The sequence below is a fragment of the Hetaerina americana genome, unplaced genomic scaffold (assembly GCF_022747635.1).
Source record: "Hetaerina americana unplaced genomic scaffold, ioHetAmer1.1.p SCAF_1, whole genome shotgun sequence".
Taxonomy (NCBI): domain Eukaryota; kingdom Metazoa; phylum Arthropoda; class Insecta; order Odonata; family Calopterygidae; genus Hetaerina; species Hetaerina americana.
The window spans coordinates 70083232-70101038 of NW_027286069.1; the positions used below are offsets into that span (position 1 = coordinate 70083232).

Genomic DNA, 17807 nt, shown 5'->3' on the forward strand with positions numbered 1-17807 from the left:
GAACCTGGTGAACGCAAAGGGAATGTATGTGCCGCGTACTAATTTCTTATTCTAGGCCATCGTCATCTGTAGATTGGAGCACAATTACTCTAATGAATGCATTATCATTTGAAGGGGACGACGCCAGAAGTTTATTAGCTATTCGCTTTTACAGGGTGACTAGACGGTACAAAGTCCCCTGCGACAAGTTATATAAGGGCATGGTGAGGTAAAATTAGGATCTATAACCGCTTTAATTATTCGTTCGGTATTTGATTATTGGGTTGATGGTCATCTTGATCAGGTCGATATACGAAGGGGACATCGAAAATAAGACCCTGATAACATTTCATCTTCCATTAAAAATTATTTCCAATTCTTTTTAGAAAATGGTTTCAAACAAATTAGATCGATTAGGTCTTTCGTATTTATTTCAAGATAATTGTAAAATCTTTCAATGCACCACCAGGCGTTTATTCATGCACATTACGGCCAATAATACGCAGTACGGGTTATTCACATTAGAGGACTTCTTATTAATGGGGAGAGCGAACATACGGATTGGGAACACAGAATAAACAAATATTTTCACGTTCTAAATAACGAAAGTGAGCTTTTTGATACATCAATACGACTTCAGATATGATAGATAACATATCTAGTTAACATTCACGAACAAAATCGGGTGTAGATTTTTTTTGCACGTACTTACATAAAATGTAATAATGAATAAGAAGCCCTTCTGAGTTATTTATTTTCTCATTAACATTAAAAAATAAAAACTAAAAATGGTAGTAACTGAATAAAAATAACTGCATCTTAGGACTTTGCAACTATAACTATTACCATTGGTTAAATAGGTAAAAGTAAACATTAAATCAATATGGTATACGTTTAAGTAAACCAAATCTGTCTTCAGTTTTGCTCATGATATTGAATGGGCATATGTTGTTCAATCGGTTATAAAAAATGGATAGAGATACTAAAGATCTACGGTATTCAACTTCTATATTTCTTGAATATTACCTTGATGACCTTTCCTGTCTCCTTAGGTTCGTCATCGATCCCTGGTCTCTTGACAAATGATAGGAACATATGCCGCACGAGGTCCTCCGGGACCTCCACTTCCAGGTAGGCGTCCATGAACGCTCGGAAGCCTTCGAAGTCGACGTCCTGCAGGGAAAAACACAATACTTGTTTAAGTGGACAAATTGTGGAAAATAGAGGGTAGAAAACCGTTCCATTAAACGGGATGGATTTCGTTGATGGTACTACAAGAATAATGAAAACATCACGTTTATTTCGTCTCCAGAGCATAAAATATCAAGCAGATTAATTATCGAGATCTACTTGCCTCCGAAATTACATCGAGTCCAAGGGATCATATATCAAAGGTACAGGAATATATTTTCCTTTCATTTACGTTGATAATAGGGCTCGCGTTTACCACACCCCGTTTTATTTTTTTGCTTTGCTGATTTTTCCCACCCATCTAATTTAGTAGCGATCTATTAATTATGTGATTACAATATTCGTAGGTTGACTTAAGAATATTATCAATACAGATTTATAGTGCTCTAAAATTAAGCATTATTCTTAAAAGATTTACTTACATGCATTCAATCTTTCACCTCAGCTAAATTTATCCACAATAATAGAAAATTTTCGGTATATCCACCTAAATATGGAGGTCTTAAAAATATTTAAAATTTTTATCATAAAAAGTAATTTAAAATCCGATTTTGCATTAAATTTCCTCTTCAGACAGGGAAAATCACTACTTAGATATGTATTGTTTGGATACTTAGCATGTTAAAATTATCAGGAATAGGTCTACCATTGAACAAAGTTTTCTTTTAACCTTAGAGAAAGGTTATCGCTTCTATTATCACCTGATTAGGACTTCTGTTATATCCCTGGATAATTAGTAGAACAAAATTATCAAAATTGATCCCATTAAGAGAACAGAAAAAATTTTATTTGTTTTTTTATTCATAGTTATAAGTATAGAAATTATCTCGTTCTTATTCCCTAGCCTACGATAGTCTCGTATATTATTGTGAAGCCTGTGCAATGAACTAAAAGTTCAATTTTGGTATGATTGATTAATTTATTATCAGAAATCTTTTTCATCAGATTTTTAATATGCTTTTTTCAATGGGAGTCTATTATCAAATTGGATGTTATCTAGCACGGCCCAACTGGAGAATTGGTACACAGATATTTTTGTTTTCAAACTTTTAAGATATACCGATAAAGATTAACTTACCCCATCCAAATTATGTTTGGCCAATTTTCCATCGCCGCTGAATTCTTCCAAAACATCCTTAAGCTTCCGTGTTGAATCTGGAAAGAAGAAAGTATTCAATGAATTCACATTTTCAAGAATTATAATTAATAGAATAAAATTATATTACTCGTAGAAATTAGATTGAAAATCATATTAACATCTAAATGGGACTCATAATTCATGTAAGGGCAATAGCCTCGGTTAGGGTTTATTTTTATAGCCATGAAAATAATAAAATTTAGTTAAAACTGGATATTAAAATATTCTGTAAATTTTTCAATTGAGTACGGTACCTATTGTTAAGTTACATTTTTTTCAATAGACTTTACACCAGTAGTATTAATGTAGTTTTCATGCAGGGTCTGTGAATGGAAGAATTTAACTTTCCATAGGTTTGTGTATTTTATCTTTGAATCTTGAGTAATTTACCATGAACAAAAAGAAATCTGTCTCCCTCTTGAGTAATAATGCAATTTTCTTTAGATTGCGCAGTTAGAGTCACTTATGTCATTTAAATTTAGTTTTGGGAACCTTAATTATTACATAAATTATTGAATATTATTTCGTGGAGTATTCTATTCCATATCAATACATCAATATATATTATTTCTAAAAATTAAACAAAATGTTGTATGGTTTTTGAACTCGGATATGCATCACCGCATTTGATAATGACCCTATAGTTACATGCTGCTTAATCAGCAAAAGGTAATACTGAAGTATTTTTGCTTTTACAATGCTTTTTCAGAAGACTAGTGTTAAACACCCAATAATTTATGCCATATGTTTGTATTTCAATTTATATTTTATGTGGCCTATGAACTAAAATTTCCCAAATTAATCCATTAGAAATGCTTTTCAAGCAAAAAAAAAACTTGATAAGCTTGACTTAAAGAAATATCTCGCTAGATTCATTTTAAGCATCACATTTTTACTTTTTTCAATATTTATTCTGATATAATGCACGTGTCACATGCTAATAGACTGAATCATTAAGTGTAAAATTTTTAAATGAAATATGACACAGCATGTCTATTGTTAGCATGCCTTTCTGATTTCGTCCTCTCTACCATAGCGATATAATCTAGACATAGGGATATAACCAAAAGAGGTCACCCTTAACCAATGACTTAGGGTTTAGTTGTTATGACAATAGATTGCCCTAAAAAGAGAAAAGAATCGATCCAAGTTCCGTAGGAAAGAATGGAGACTAATCTATCCACCACTATTATTAGTCGTCAATTTGTAGTGATTTCAAAACACAAGGCCAGGGTATTATAAGTTGACAATAAGTATTTCGTTATAAAATGTATTAGCTATAATGATTAACATGAACGCTCTATGGCTCAAGTCCAGCGTAAAGCACAAAGCAGTCAACCTTCGGAGCATGGACGAATCACTTATCACTGCGTTGCCTCGCACGTCTCTGATCGATTAAAATGCCTTTAGATCGCCGTTGGCTCCTCAACATCAGGAAGTCCAGGAAGGAGAGAAAATTGGGCCGTTCAATCATGGGAAATTACGAGAAAACTTCCGTGTTATTTCTTTTTTATTCCTAATTTTCTTCCAGCAAAATTTTTCACCACGCCTCCAAGGGGGCCGGTCGCGAGTGTAAAAACGATGCGTCATCCTTGCGGTTTGACCGCGTGATTGGGGTTCAGAACTCGAGGAGCGGCCATCAATTCATCGTCGGGAGTAAGGGATGGTGGGGTTGGGGTGAATAGGAGAAGCCATCATCCTCCTCGCGGGCGGCCTTCGGCCCTGATTCCTTTTGACCCTCGCTAAGGGAGAGGGCGGAGGGGGAGGGGAGGAGGCATCCTATTTCTGGACTAGAGCCAGCCGGAATTTTCACGGTGAGGTGGGTTCCACGAACGCTAAAATCGTTGCTCGACTAGGAGGAGACAGATGCAAAGCTCATGGCGTATTTATATGTGTGCGCGCGCGCGTTTGTGTGTGTGTGTGTGTGTAGGAGGAGGAAAGGGTGGGGAGATGACAGACGCCACAGCGCCGATGTTCGGGGCCGACGCAAATGGATTCGCGCTTAAAGGCGGGAGACATGCGGAGCGGAAGGGCGGTCCGGTTGGTAGGTAGGTTGTCGTGCCTCGTGGGTTTTGATGTCTCTTCCATAGGTGTCAGGATCGGATGATCGTAATGCCGAAAGATGAGCGATCCTCCGATTGGGGATCTGGGGGGTCTCGCCCGTCACAGGTACGGCGACAGCGCTGCGGTCTCGCATTTAAAAAGTCCGCAGTCCCCCCACTCCTCCTCTCTCGGCTACCTTCCCACGTACTTCCTCGAATGCACCGTGTGCACCCCAGAAGGACTTTCTTTCGGACCACGAAGCTGATGCATGGCTTTAGAGGATCAAGTCGAGCGCACGGAGGAATGCCAACGGAAAATTGCGGCAAGAGTGAAGCGTACATGTTTTGCATTTTACTGACCATTCGAGGGAAGGTCTGTCCGTCGATTTGGGGCACATCACTGTAATTAACAAGCCGTCGCGGCCAAAGTGAAAGGAATGGGCCGGACTCATGAAAGCGTCATATTTTCTCGTTTTTAAAGGCCCGAGTGGAATTTTAATTGGGTGGGTTATTCTTCCCTGAGTAGTAATAATTAGGCGAGGCGACTGACAGCTGAGGTCATTTGCAACATTGTAGATAATTTGGTAATTTGATAGCGGTAGGAATGGCGTCATTCCATTTGAAGTGCTCTGAAAGTTGTGTCCTAGCGGGGGTCGAGATATCTCAGAAAAATGAAGTATTCAGATCCGAAGTCTCAAGCATCCACCTCCTTATCTAAACTCCATGAAGTACATATATGCCCTTAGAGTATTTGTACACCATAGATAATGAACAATCCATTCGTACTCTGTCAGCTTGGGAAAGCAACAAAATAAGCCTATTTTTTTCACGTTTCTGTGGTATATTTAGGATATTCCAAAGTTGAAAAACTCAAAATCTAATTCTATTATAACATTATAATTAAGTCTACGTAAATATTCAAGTACGATATTTTCAGCTTTCGATTTAAACAGTTCATAGCAGAAGGTAATAATATGGATATTTGCCACAGTATGAATTTGGAAAATCATCTAATATGAGGAATTTTATGCTATACAATCCTGATGACGAACATAAACTTCAGAATCGAGATTTCAGTTGTTTTCTATCAAAAAACTACAACCACAGCAATAAATCATACGCAATTTAGTCGCAGTATTTTGGTTTTATCACACAGCAAAAATTTTATTACTAAAGAAACAATTCACTTGTTAAATCTAGTTTAAATAACACCTCATTTATTAATCACGAGTGGTTAGCATTCATGGCTTGGAGCCATTTTATAATTTGAATATCTTGGAGACCTTGATAGGCTATAGGACATCCGTTTGGAATATATGAGATAAAATGAATGCGAATTGTTAATCATCGGTTAGTTGGAATCTCTTCTATTATCGTCTCCATATGAAATACTGTTCAGACTTTGATATTTGAAGTACCGACTTCAAAAATGATTTAAAAAATAACAAAACGTAATTATTTCAATAAAAAATAAATCTGCCTGTATGTTGTTTTTCATGTGAAGGGCAGAGATTACTTCAAAATAAGCCCTCATCATCATCATCAGTATTTCAACCCTAAGATTTGTTTACTGAAGCCCTCCATTCTTTCCTATTTAGTGTTAATTCCCTCACCCCCTGATAGGTTCCCTGTTTTACGTCCTTCTTAATTTGCCTTATGTACTTGTGTCTTGGCCTTCCTCGCGGGATCTCTCCTTCAATTTTTTCTTATATTGTTTCTTACTAATCCACTGTGCCTCAAGGTATGTCCAATCCATCAAGTTCTTCTTTGCCGTAGAGCTCTCCATATGGCCCTTTCCTCTTCTGCTCTACTACAGACTTCATCGTCCCTCAAATCGCATCATTGGTCCATTTTTCCAATATTCCATGTCGTCGATCCGTAGAGTGCCATGCTTCACACGATCGTTTTGACGAACTGTTTCCTGGTTTGCAATATTATGTTCTTTGAACATATTAGTTGCCTCTTCTAAATTAACGCCTTCTTTGCTTGAGCTATTCTTCGCTTGATGTCGGCCGAGCTTCTTCCATCCCAAGTTACACTGCTGCCCAAATAGATGAAGGATTCCACTAGCTCTAGTTTCACTCCTCGAATTGTGATATCTGCATTCAGCTTCTCTCTTCCACAAACATGGATTTTCGTTTTCTTCTTGTTGGTAATGTTATTCGTCGCTCAAAGGAAAATGGATAGGAACACACATAAAGGACGAGCACAGGAGAGGTGGGGAAGGCGGAATCCAGCAGCTCACGAATGTAAAAATATTTTCTAGACCGGGATTTGATCCGGATCTTTCTACTTGCCGGACGGAGGATCTTAACCACTTGAGCTGTCCAGGAAACGTAATTTACACTGATATCTGCGATGCTTTATGCAACCAAGTGCCCCGATTCTTTGGCCAAGAGATGGCGTTAGGGAGCTGTTTCACCCACCAAATGAAATAGACAAGACACACAGAGGAAAGGATAGCAGTAAAGGAATCATACAACATCATAAAGGATAAGAACGGTGCATTTCGTGGCACGCATAGCCAGAAGAAGAGACGAGCCACATTGGCCTAACACATTCATTCATAATATACAATATATATATATATATATATATATATATATATATATATATATATATATATATATATATATATATATATACACACACACACACACACAAGGGGACCTTAATTTATTGGTTGGATTAAGTTATTGCAAATGCTTAATCAAAAATTCATACACTACTGAGTAGTATATTTAAAGAATTTTTACCACAGCACGAAATATATCTTTTGAAAGTAGTACATTTATAAATAACTTCACGCCCTTTCTTTCCGGAGTAGGAAGTGGAAACAACCTTATTTGTAGTATTTTAAGGAAATTTACTCCATTTTACTGCTTACTCTCTTCATTCGCATAAAATTTTAATTTTTAGTAACGTGTGTCAAAATAAATTAAAAATTGAAACGTGACGACCTCATGAAGAACTGAATTAGCTTCCGCTTGCATTGGAGAGTAGATTATTTATAATGATTCATATTTACATGACAAATAATTTGAACGAGTTTCCCAAAACACTAGAAATATAGTTGATGAAGTTATTGTCTGGGTGGATATTAATATGGATTCCAGAGATTAAGGACAAAATGACGATTTTGAATTCAAGGGAAGATTTTTGGAAGAGGGGCAGCTCTCACGATTATGATGGAACTTATGACGGTGCACTTCGCGGTAGAGCAAAGAGAAATAATTTTCAAAATGTACCTATGGAATAATAGTTGCCTTGATAGGCAAGGAATCATGAGACCAGCAAAATATAATTCACATCTTACAGAAAATTACTCTGTAGACTCTGAACAGTTCGAAACAAGTAATGTTTGAAGGAGGAAAAGAAATTAGTTAACATGCCTTTTATGGAGAATGAGGTTGCGTGGAGTGAGGTGTGATAGCTGGGAACACTATTAAGGGAATGGAAATAATGGTTTGAGCTCTGGAGAAATTTATTCTAAGAAGGTTTCAAAGGGGCAAAGAATGTTGGGGGAGAGAGGGGTAGAGGTAAAACAGGGCACAGAACTTTAAATGGTGTTTGTAAATCTTTCCATTAGATCCTATTACCGCGAAGTTTTAAGGAATGATAACATTTCTAATGTTTTACAGTCACCTCTTGTCTTATGTGGGCATCATTCCGGGACACATCCTGCTTAAAGACAAGATATCCGGTTAATAGTTAACTGATCACTGTTCAGTATATTGTCCCACTTTCACACTCAATCCGACTTTGACTACCCTTAGAATTCTACATATTATTATAAATATTATACATATTATTATATTGTTTAATTGAATATACATTCGTGTATTTAATTCAAATAACCTTATCATTGATCCCAGACTTCTTGAAAACCAAATGTGAACATATTCTAAAAAAATCTCAGTTTGGTTTGTAACGCTTAAATTTGAAATATTGTATCTTTTAGCATAAAATAGTGGTTTGAAAAGAAAAAAAATCTTTTCTTCTCACTCTTTACACCTCCGATATACCCCACAAAAATGAAATAGCGCTAAAATTCAATTTATCGCTACTATGAAAAACTTATACACCTGCCTTGTCATTTAAAGATGTCGAAAAAATATCTCGGCTATAGAAAATTATAAATACAAAAAATTCTTTTAAAATATTAGAAAGCAGTGCTTCGGCCTCGAAATGATTTTTATTATTCCAAATAAATAGTTTTTAATCCATGAAAAATTTGGAACACTGCCTGTAATTAAAGAGTATAATGCAATCCCTGTAAAACCTCGTAATATTACAAATGAACTTGACTGTCGAGCGCCTTTCAACTTTGATTACTGACAATTTATTATTAATTGAACACGAATGTACTTGATTATGTAATACTGATATCTGAAGTCGGAAAAATAACGTTGTATTACAGAATGATAACATCACAAGCGACATTATTAGGATATCACAAAAATTGAATCATTCCTTTTGGAGACCTAGTCGCTGGTATAGTTAATAGTGATTGATTAACTACCTCAAATATGATTATATATTTGTTTAACATGTTATCTCTCGCTGCATATCGTCGCCCTTGATATAACCTGCCAAAAGGGTCGTTTTACGTGCTCACGAGGAGAATCAGCTGCATTCTTGTTTTGAAGACTTTACCGTGGATGAGGACATGGGAGCGGTGGCTGACGCCAAAAGAGGTTTTTTTTGACCCTGCGGAGTTGCTGCTGTGGGGACAGGGAGGGACGGAGGCGGAATGCCAGCCACCCTTTACAACCGGGCAAGGTGGGAGGGGTGAGGAGGCCCGAGTACTACGCATTACGGAGCTTGACGTTTTTGCCCTTCCTTTCCCTCTCCCTCGTTACATAACCTTGCGAAGCCGATCGCTTTACGTCGTTAGCACGCCATGAGGCGTGCCTGTGGTCCCACCGACAAGATTCCAGGGCACCATAAGGACCGCCGCCCCCGTAGGAAAGCGCCCGGTTTGAGCGGCGGCGTTTAAAGGATTAGGTTCTGTTGTCCCCGGGAGCAAGGAATCCCTCAGGGTCGGCATTCCCTCATCTCCCACCACCCTCGTGCTCATTTTCGCCAAACTGTCTCCCGGGCAAGAAGGGATCCTAAAGGTGGGATGCCGTCGCTAATCCCAAAGAATTTTTTTTCTTCTGCTTTAATTCCTCTCTTCCCCCCTCCCCCCCCGCCTCATGCTTTCGTCGGTCGGAATAAATTGGAGAAGCAAGAAGTTAATGCTTCCGTTGTCTCCGGGCGCATAAACAGTCAAGGCCGCTTCGTTAAATTAACACGGCACCGTTGAAAATGCGTCGCCTCAGAATCATAGTGTCTACACTTGTGGTCATGGGAGAAACAAAGTGATAAAGGGCGAAAGGGGTTACAACAGGTTTCGTTTGAATTTTAAGCACTACGTAGCAGAAATACTTCTTTGGTTTTTTTAAACTTTTTGCCAATCTCGCCTTTACAATGTTCTCTCGCGTAATTTTGCGCCTTTCACGCCGGGTTCATGCGTACCGCATGCAATTATTCGTCAGATCCTTTAAAAAGTTCTGGTTTTATCGCCATCAGCTTTCTGTTATCTAATATTTTTCCTTCATGGGAGAGTTCATAAATCTGCTTCAGATGGAGAATACTGTTTTCACAATGATAAAGGGAAATACAAAATGAAAGGGTTCATCATAACTGATCGCCTCTTTTTCGGGAAAGAGATCAAACAAATTTTTCACGCCTTATTCGCTTTTAATCTGATTTTCAAATGTCATCTGTTATCGTTTAGTTTCCTGGCGGCTTAATAGATGGATTCGAAATGAAGGATGACTATACATTAACTTTCGACAGGGAACCTAAAACGGTGTTTCGAGTGAAAGGCCATGGAATTCGTCAGCAAATGAGTCGTAATATTACGCCTTATTAGCTTTTGTCAATAATCACGAAATTACATCATAAGAAGAAAAGCTCATGTATATTTTGAAGGTGCCAATATTTTTAATAGTCAATAAAGATAAAAAATATCGTATTTATTTTCCATATCACTTGCTGGAGCTACATTCCTTCCTTATACTTCCAGTATTGAATGGTAGTGCATACTTAGGGGACCATTCTACCCTTAATATGACTTAGACGAATACCAAACTATATATACTCTTCTTTGGTGTGTTGTCATTGATTTCGACTATAGATGAATAATATGTATTAAAATAATATGCCAATTGGATAGAGAGATATGGGAGATGAAAGTTAAAAAACACCCAGCAATTTGTAGTAACATTGAAGAAACTGGTTAGCTTTCTCCTTGAAAGACGATACGCAAGAGACCGCATTTCCAAGAAATTTTGCCCACATAGTTTCATAAGTTATGGTCCCAGGAATACTGTCAAGATACCCTTTTACTACAAGATATCGGACATGCGAACACAAAGCGAAACTAAACCGTCAATACGCTTAAGTATGGTAGAGTCTAAATGTTCTGTTGTCAAACTTCGCACCTCATTGCCATCGCCAAGGCGCACAATGTCACATTCTCATGCCCTATTAATTCGTAAAACAGTGGAAGAAATTTCATCCATTGCCTGCCAATCGGTAGGAGTGATAGTCTACTTGGTGCGTAATGCTACAGACTGAATTATCTCGAATTCAAAACGAGGCGGTACGTTTTTCTGGTCACCAGAATACTTCAGGTAACCTAGGGATAGCACAGGGAAATAAAATAGAGCACCCTCCTCAGAATTGACAAATTTTACGTGCCTCAATGCATAGTTTGGAATGGACGTTCGTCTATCAAAATCCATCCCAGTTTATTGCTATGACACCTACTGATCGAGGGCTTCCGAAACAGCCGTCCAGGATCTCAGAATACACACCCAAGCCAAACCACGTAGCTTTCTCGAAATGAATGTCAGCCTGTTAAAGATGTATTTTGTTCTTGTCAACAAGCAAGAAAGTGAGATTGTGATTATCGTCTACTCTCCAAATAATTTTGGAAATGGTGTCTCAAGCGCGGGGATGGTGACCAATCAAGGGATACAGGTAATCGTATAATCTCGGAAGTTTGCACGTGAAAATCGGTCTGTGGATTCTCGTGGACAAGGAAGGCGTTTCTGTCAATCATTTCGACCCTTTGACGATATTCTTCAACTATCAAAAAAATCAAACGTGTCGCGGAGTTTCTGCATTGTTTATAAGCGCCGTTTGAATTTTACTTCTTGGCGCCATGTCCGCAGTATTTTACATTTTTATTAGCTCTTGCGTGTGCCTCGAGGTTCCTGAATGGAACTGGTGGCATTTCAAATCGCGGAAAGGATTCAACGGCTGAAATGACTTGTGACAACCACTGGCTATTTTTGCTCAATCGCTACTCACTCCAATGTATCCTTGTTTGTTTGTTTTCAAGCATCGAAATACTGTTTACTTGAGCGGAATAAACGAAAATACATTCCCTTTCATTAACGGGGGGAAACCATCCTGCTACAGAAAATTATCCTTCGAGCATTGAAACCAATGTGATTTTTGAAAATTCATGTTTTCATCTTTTGTAAAAACGCAGCAATCAATCATAACTCCTAAATTACTACAAATACTATTGCTGATGACATGTGATGATTTTGAGAGCTTTAAAAATTCTCCTATAATAACTTTTATTTATGAGGTATGATGATTCACAGCAATGTAAATTATTGAGGAAAGACACCGGTTTCAGAACATTGACAAACGGTGCCATTATGACCTCAGAAATCGCAATGAGGGAGTAGAGACATCGCGATTTGTCTCTGATGCTAAATATCTTCTCTATTGTTGAAGCTTGACAATTTCGCGTTTTCTGAGCAAGCTCACTTGAATTAATTTTCTCGCACTCAATCTGATCATGTACATTGTAAATACCTCACCGTAAGTACCTTACTCACATGAACGGTTAAAACCTTCATCGGAATGCTCAGCCACCTAACTAAAATAAAAATCCTTCAATTTAGATATTCGAAAACCGTGTTTCGTGGTTTTTGCTGAACAAATTATTATTTTTGACCTTTGATTCTCCAGCTTTAGGCCATTTTTACGGCGCCATGGTTAAATGAAATACACACTAGAGACTGCTGATACATTATTACTCGAGGTACTGGACGCTGTTTAAACGCGTGATTTTCAAGGAAGAGTTGTACCGCGTATGTGTAGCAATATATGTACCACAAGGAATGGGAGAACAATAGCGGGAAACGAGGACGGGGGAAGAAAGAAAGCCATGAATAAGAGAGGTTGAGATAATTGCGGACACTGATACCAGATCCCCCATGTGTGGTGTTGGAGGAGGTGGAGAGGGAATAGCTCAAACTAAGGTCAGCCTTGAGGTGGATGAAGAGTCACGAGGGTACAAGGACATTGGAGAAAGGTGGATGTGTTGGGAAAACTTTGTCATCACATCAACAAGGCATCGGATATACCAAATCACGCTACAAAAATTTCAAAATTTTCAAAAAGGTCAAATTTCAGCCTTTTTCTTGTCAAATGCAAGCGGAAAGGTTTAATTGAGTGGCATTATGTACATAAGGTTTGGTAACATTTAGAAGCTTCGTCATAATTAATGAAATAGGATCCGTTCTTCAACCGTTGCAGACAGTTTTCTGCCAGTTTGACTAGGTAAGACAATTACTACAATGCAACCAGATACGACTCCTATTCGGATTGCAGAGTTCATCTTTGAAATCAAATAGAAAAAGGGTTATAGAATTAAGCACTGAACTCTTAGATGCACCGCAATTGATAAGAGAAGCCAAAAATATTCACGTATTTTCCCGAATATTTTCTTTGCCCCAAAAAGAAGGACTTTGTTTTGGAGTAGTAGATTGTGTTTTGTTAGGAGAGAGAAGATATTTATTTGGTAGGTGTGCATCCAAAAAACCCTACCTTAACCGGTAGATTACCTTTAATAATAATAAAAATAACGGCAATAGTTAATCCATTAATGTAGCTGAAGACCGATAAAATCATCTCTTTTGAAGTGGATAGGTGATAGAAATATTAAACCCCATCATTTAATCCAAGTACAAAGTTTCCCCTCATTTGGAAAGACGGGAGAGGATCTATTTCTCCGATGGACTTCACTACCCGGTAAAACGGGATAAGAATGCAACTCATTGTGGGTCAGAAATCGTTATAAAAGGAGGAAGAAAAAAGAAAAGGCCCGTGGAGACTCAATAGGTCGAAGCTTTTGGTAACAGAACGACAACAAATCAACTAGTTCAAAATAGCACTTTCTTTCCTCAACAGAAAAACTAGTTATCCTCCCTTTTCCGAGAACTCGAGCTCGGTAAAGCATTCAGCTTGGGACGAGCAAGCCGATTTTGGGCGGAAGCGTTTGATAGGGGAAAAGTGAGCTTTATTCGTCGGTCATTGCGATTTCGAGTGCTTTTCGTTCCTTTCTAGCAAGGTAATTTATATACCTCTATTTGATGGTCGAGAAATTCCTTGTGTGAAATTCCTCGCTCATTTTTACATGAAATAAGTCGTTGTGGCCATTATGATGCTATATTAATTTTGTTGCTCTAATACGTTCATGTAAAAATTATATCACCTCTTTTACATTCATGATCCTCATCCTTTTTTTTAATGATGATTTTTAATACAGTTTAAAAAACTTTAATTCCACAAAATGAGTTCCAAAAGAAGATTTAGTAGTCAAATGCCCTGCTCAAATTAATTATGATATGAAAATGGGAGGAAAATATCTGTGTGAGATCGGTTGGATCAGGCGAGCGACTGTATTTCAGATGTAGACATAATAGTCATTTATTCTTCTTTAATATTATACTTAAATATTATAACAGAGATTTTTTCTGGTTCCTTTTTATCGTCTAGAGGACATCTAAAAGCCGTTTACTTCATCCAAACGCTAAGGGGCGTTTTAACTTTGAAGCACACATTATCTCAGCCACACCTATGAAGGAGATATGCAACAATTGACGTTATCGTCAGGAATGTGATTAGAAAAGGTAAATATATTTGATAACTCAAATCCTTTTTAGAATTTGACTGTAAAGCAAAGTAAAGTGATGTATGTAGATAGTAATATGTCGTGGTGGAATGATCATCATGCCAAGTAATTCAGAGCTATGCCTCAGAACCTTTTAATAATATCAGTGTGAAAAAAGAAGGAAATATGTTTATTTTTAATGACTATTCCATAAAATTTCTATCGTTGACCCTTTATTAAAATAGCCAAATACAAATAATTGGGCTTATCTACTTAGTAAAACGCATATATCGTTGCGTAAACGATGTTAATGCAGATATGTTGGATCATTACGACAGATAGCGACCCCCAAGTAGGAGGCGCTAGACCCCCAAAGTGAGGAGCTCCAAGCCGGGGAGCATCACTTATTTTCATCCGATTAAGTTTGCGTAAGTACTCACGGTAATGCATTTTCATGAATAATCATAAATACTTAACGAGCTCGTATTTTCTAAGTTTTCCTCATAAAAAAACGACTACTTGAGCTTTAAAATGTGCTGCACTAATTTTATTTTTAGAGAGCAGCCATATCTTAGGTTGGAAATTCAGACTGACTCTTGCAAAAGAGATATATAGCATAGGTATAACATATTACGATATTCTACGAGGCTCCTTGAGAGTTCGATGGAGCAATTTACGAACGGAAATCACGATCGCACCATTTGAAAGCCAAGGAAGGAGCGATGGCCATCACCTCACGTGCTGCTTAGAGCGGGCGAGGGATCCTCGGCCCCGTAGCCGGGAAGGAGTGGCTGCAAGGTTGTCTCGTCACACAATCGAACTTCATCGCCACAGTGCCTGTGAGCGTATCACTCGACTCGAATGAAAGCAGCGCTTTTATTGCCACGACCAAATGGATCACGTATTTTTCACGATTGGCATTCGATAAATTTGCATTCAATAATCGTCGTTTACGTTGCCATCATGCATTCGAAACAATTGTATTTTTGAAAATCCAATTCAACTGGAGGGTAAAATTAATACAATTTTTTGTCCTAGGACTACGGATATTGAGGAAGCATGAGGGAAATTTGTATGCAAGATTAAAAATATTAACCGTATCTTAATGGGAAGAAGATGATACATTTATCTGGCCCACATGCCAAAAATAGAGCAAAAGAATAAAGAATATATATATATATATATATATATATATATATATATATATATATATACACACACACACATGTGTATGTGTGAGTGTTTGTTGCGGTAGTTCAGGGGTACAGCGTTGGACCACTAATCGGAGGGCCTGGGTTCGATTCCCGGGCAATCCTCTCTGGGCACCTGCAGCTTCACCTAAGCTATGTGATTTTTTGGGTACCATATCTTCCTGGGAAACCATAACCGGCACAGAGAAAGGAACTGGCCCCTATACTGTGATGGGTGAATTTCACACGCCATCGGACTTAGTAATGGGTGAATCTATCATCACTAACCAAGCCGACCTTCGGGTTGATTACTGTGTTTATTGTTTATGGTGTATATATATATATATATATATATATATATATATATATATATATATATATATATATATATATATATATATATTCCATAGCGGCTTTGTTTCCAATTTAGAGCTTTGTGGCATGGTAGAGGACGTATTCCTTTTTGCGAGGTGGGGTCGCAAACAATATAAAATAAAAAGGACACAAAAGAGAGAGAACAAGAAAGTGACCTGGATATGGTCGTTGGGAGTCATGTGGTCTGGGGGAGTGACGGGGGAGGGCAAAGGATGAGGGGGTGTCGTTCCACACACACACATACTCACATGCAGCGAAGTCCTGGAGTTGCTGGAACTCGCCAGGCGAGAGCTTGTCCCACTGGAGTGCCATTGTGGTAGCGACTGGAGTACGTCGAGGTTCTTTCGAGTGTGTGGTGAGGCAATACCTAGTGTCTGTATGCGAGTGTGTTGGTTGAAGGGCGTGAAATGTGGCTAGCGGATGGATCTCTCGAGGACTGCGGCGGGTCGCGGCGTCGCCTCAATTGCGTCGCCCGCAGGAGGTGACTCTCTGCAGGAATCCGTCGGGTACGCCGCCATCCCGGGGGAGCCACCTGGTGGAGACAAAAGGTAACCTCCAATTAAAAAAAACAGTCGGAATCATCCTCCAATGGAGGCGGATAGCTTAGGGCAAGCAGATTACTTAGTCAGCTAGTCTTCTCCTCATTCATTCCTTTTCATTCTCTCCTTCCTTGCTCCTCCCTTTACTGTCATCTCGCCCTCTCCTCCATTTGCTTTATTAGGAGGAAAACTTTCAAGAGCGACTCATTCATTTCCTCGACCTCTCCGTTTCGTCTTTTAAGTGAGGTGGGTAGGCGAAGGAGAAGACGACGAAGCTAGGGAGGACAAATATCAACACTCCTCACCGGCGGTTGGATCTCGCTGGAAACTTTGCCCTGATCCTTAATCTGCGTCGCAGTTCTCGAGAGCAGGATGTAGGCGGTCGTTTCTTGGAGCGGTGAAAATAATGGGGCCGCTTAAATGCTCCCGTGTTCTTCCGAAATCGCCCCAAGTGAACGATCAGATAATTAAAGCTCTTGCGGAAACTGGGGCTACCGTTCTACAACTTGGTTTCCAATTGAAAGGGGAGAATTAGCTCTGTAGTGGGATTGCGGGAATGTAATTGGTATTTTGGAAAATTATGATTTTGACGCTCAGTTTGCAGATACAAGGGGATAATGCAATATTCTGAAAATCAAAAAAGAAAGTAAGCTACCTTCACTTTCATTTTGCGAAAATATGGCCCTCACCTCAATTATATTCCAGGCTAGAAGTGTGTGGGTGCTATTTGACCTAAGCTTGCCATTGTGTGTCACTTGGAAGGAACAAATTGCTGTACATGTTTCTGCAAATTATTATTTGTCCGCAGCGTTGTGCGTATACTATCTACATATTAACCTTACAAAAAATAAAGTTTGCTCGTTATCACAAGCTGCATTGAATAAATAAATCTTTAAGTGTTGATGAAATCTTTCTTTTAATCGAAGTTTTCAGTCCCGAAATATTCTCATATTTTGATGCTAGTTATTCTTGTATACATAATTCATTTTCGGCTGTTCTAAACTGCATTGAGTGATTAGTAAAGTAAATTATGGTATGGAATTGATCCATTTGACCTTCTTTAGTGCCAGATTATAAACATATTTTAAAGAATTGTTAAAAAACTCAACATCTGGAGCCATAAAAATAAAAAGGTGGAAACAAATTCAACTCACTGTTTGCTCGTCAGCAATAATTATTTCTGTTCATTGCAAAAACAAACTTATTAGAAAGAATGATTAGTCAATGAAAATTTGCTGTCAATATATTTGTCATCAGTAAGACAATATCAATAAATATTTCCTCGAAAGGAAAAAGGAAATACGTCGGAATATTTTGAAAGCATGATAAAATTAAATAATATATGAGAAAATAAAATATTTTTTTAAACGTGATTGATAAAATTTT

General features: G+C 38.1%; 1 protein-coding gene across 1 annotated transcript in view; it reads right to left on the reverse strand.

Moving 5' to 3' along the window:
- Dgk (diacyl glycerol kinase 1) overlaps positions 1-16356 on the reverse strand; it is an 87567-nt gene extending 71211 nt beyond the window's left edge. The window contains exons 1-3 of the mRNA XM_071582636.1: positions 16131-16356; positions 2249-2325; positions 1006-1152 (exon numbers count right to left, since the gene is read on the reverse strand). Coding sequence (XP_071438737.1) covers positions 1006-1152; positions 2249-2325; positions 16131-16194 — 288 coding nt within the window. The 5' untranslated portion in view covers positions 16195-16356. The remainder of the gene's footprint in view (positions 1-1005; positions 1153-2248; positions 2326-16130) is intronic.
- Between the last annotated feature and the right edge of the window lie 1451 nt (positions 16357-17807).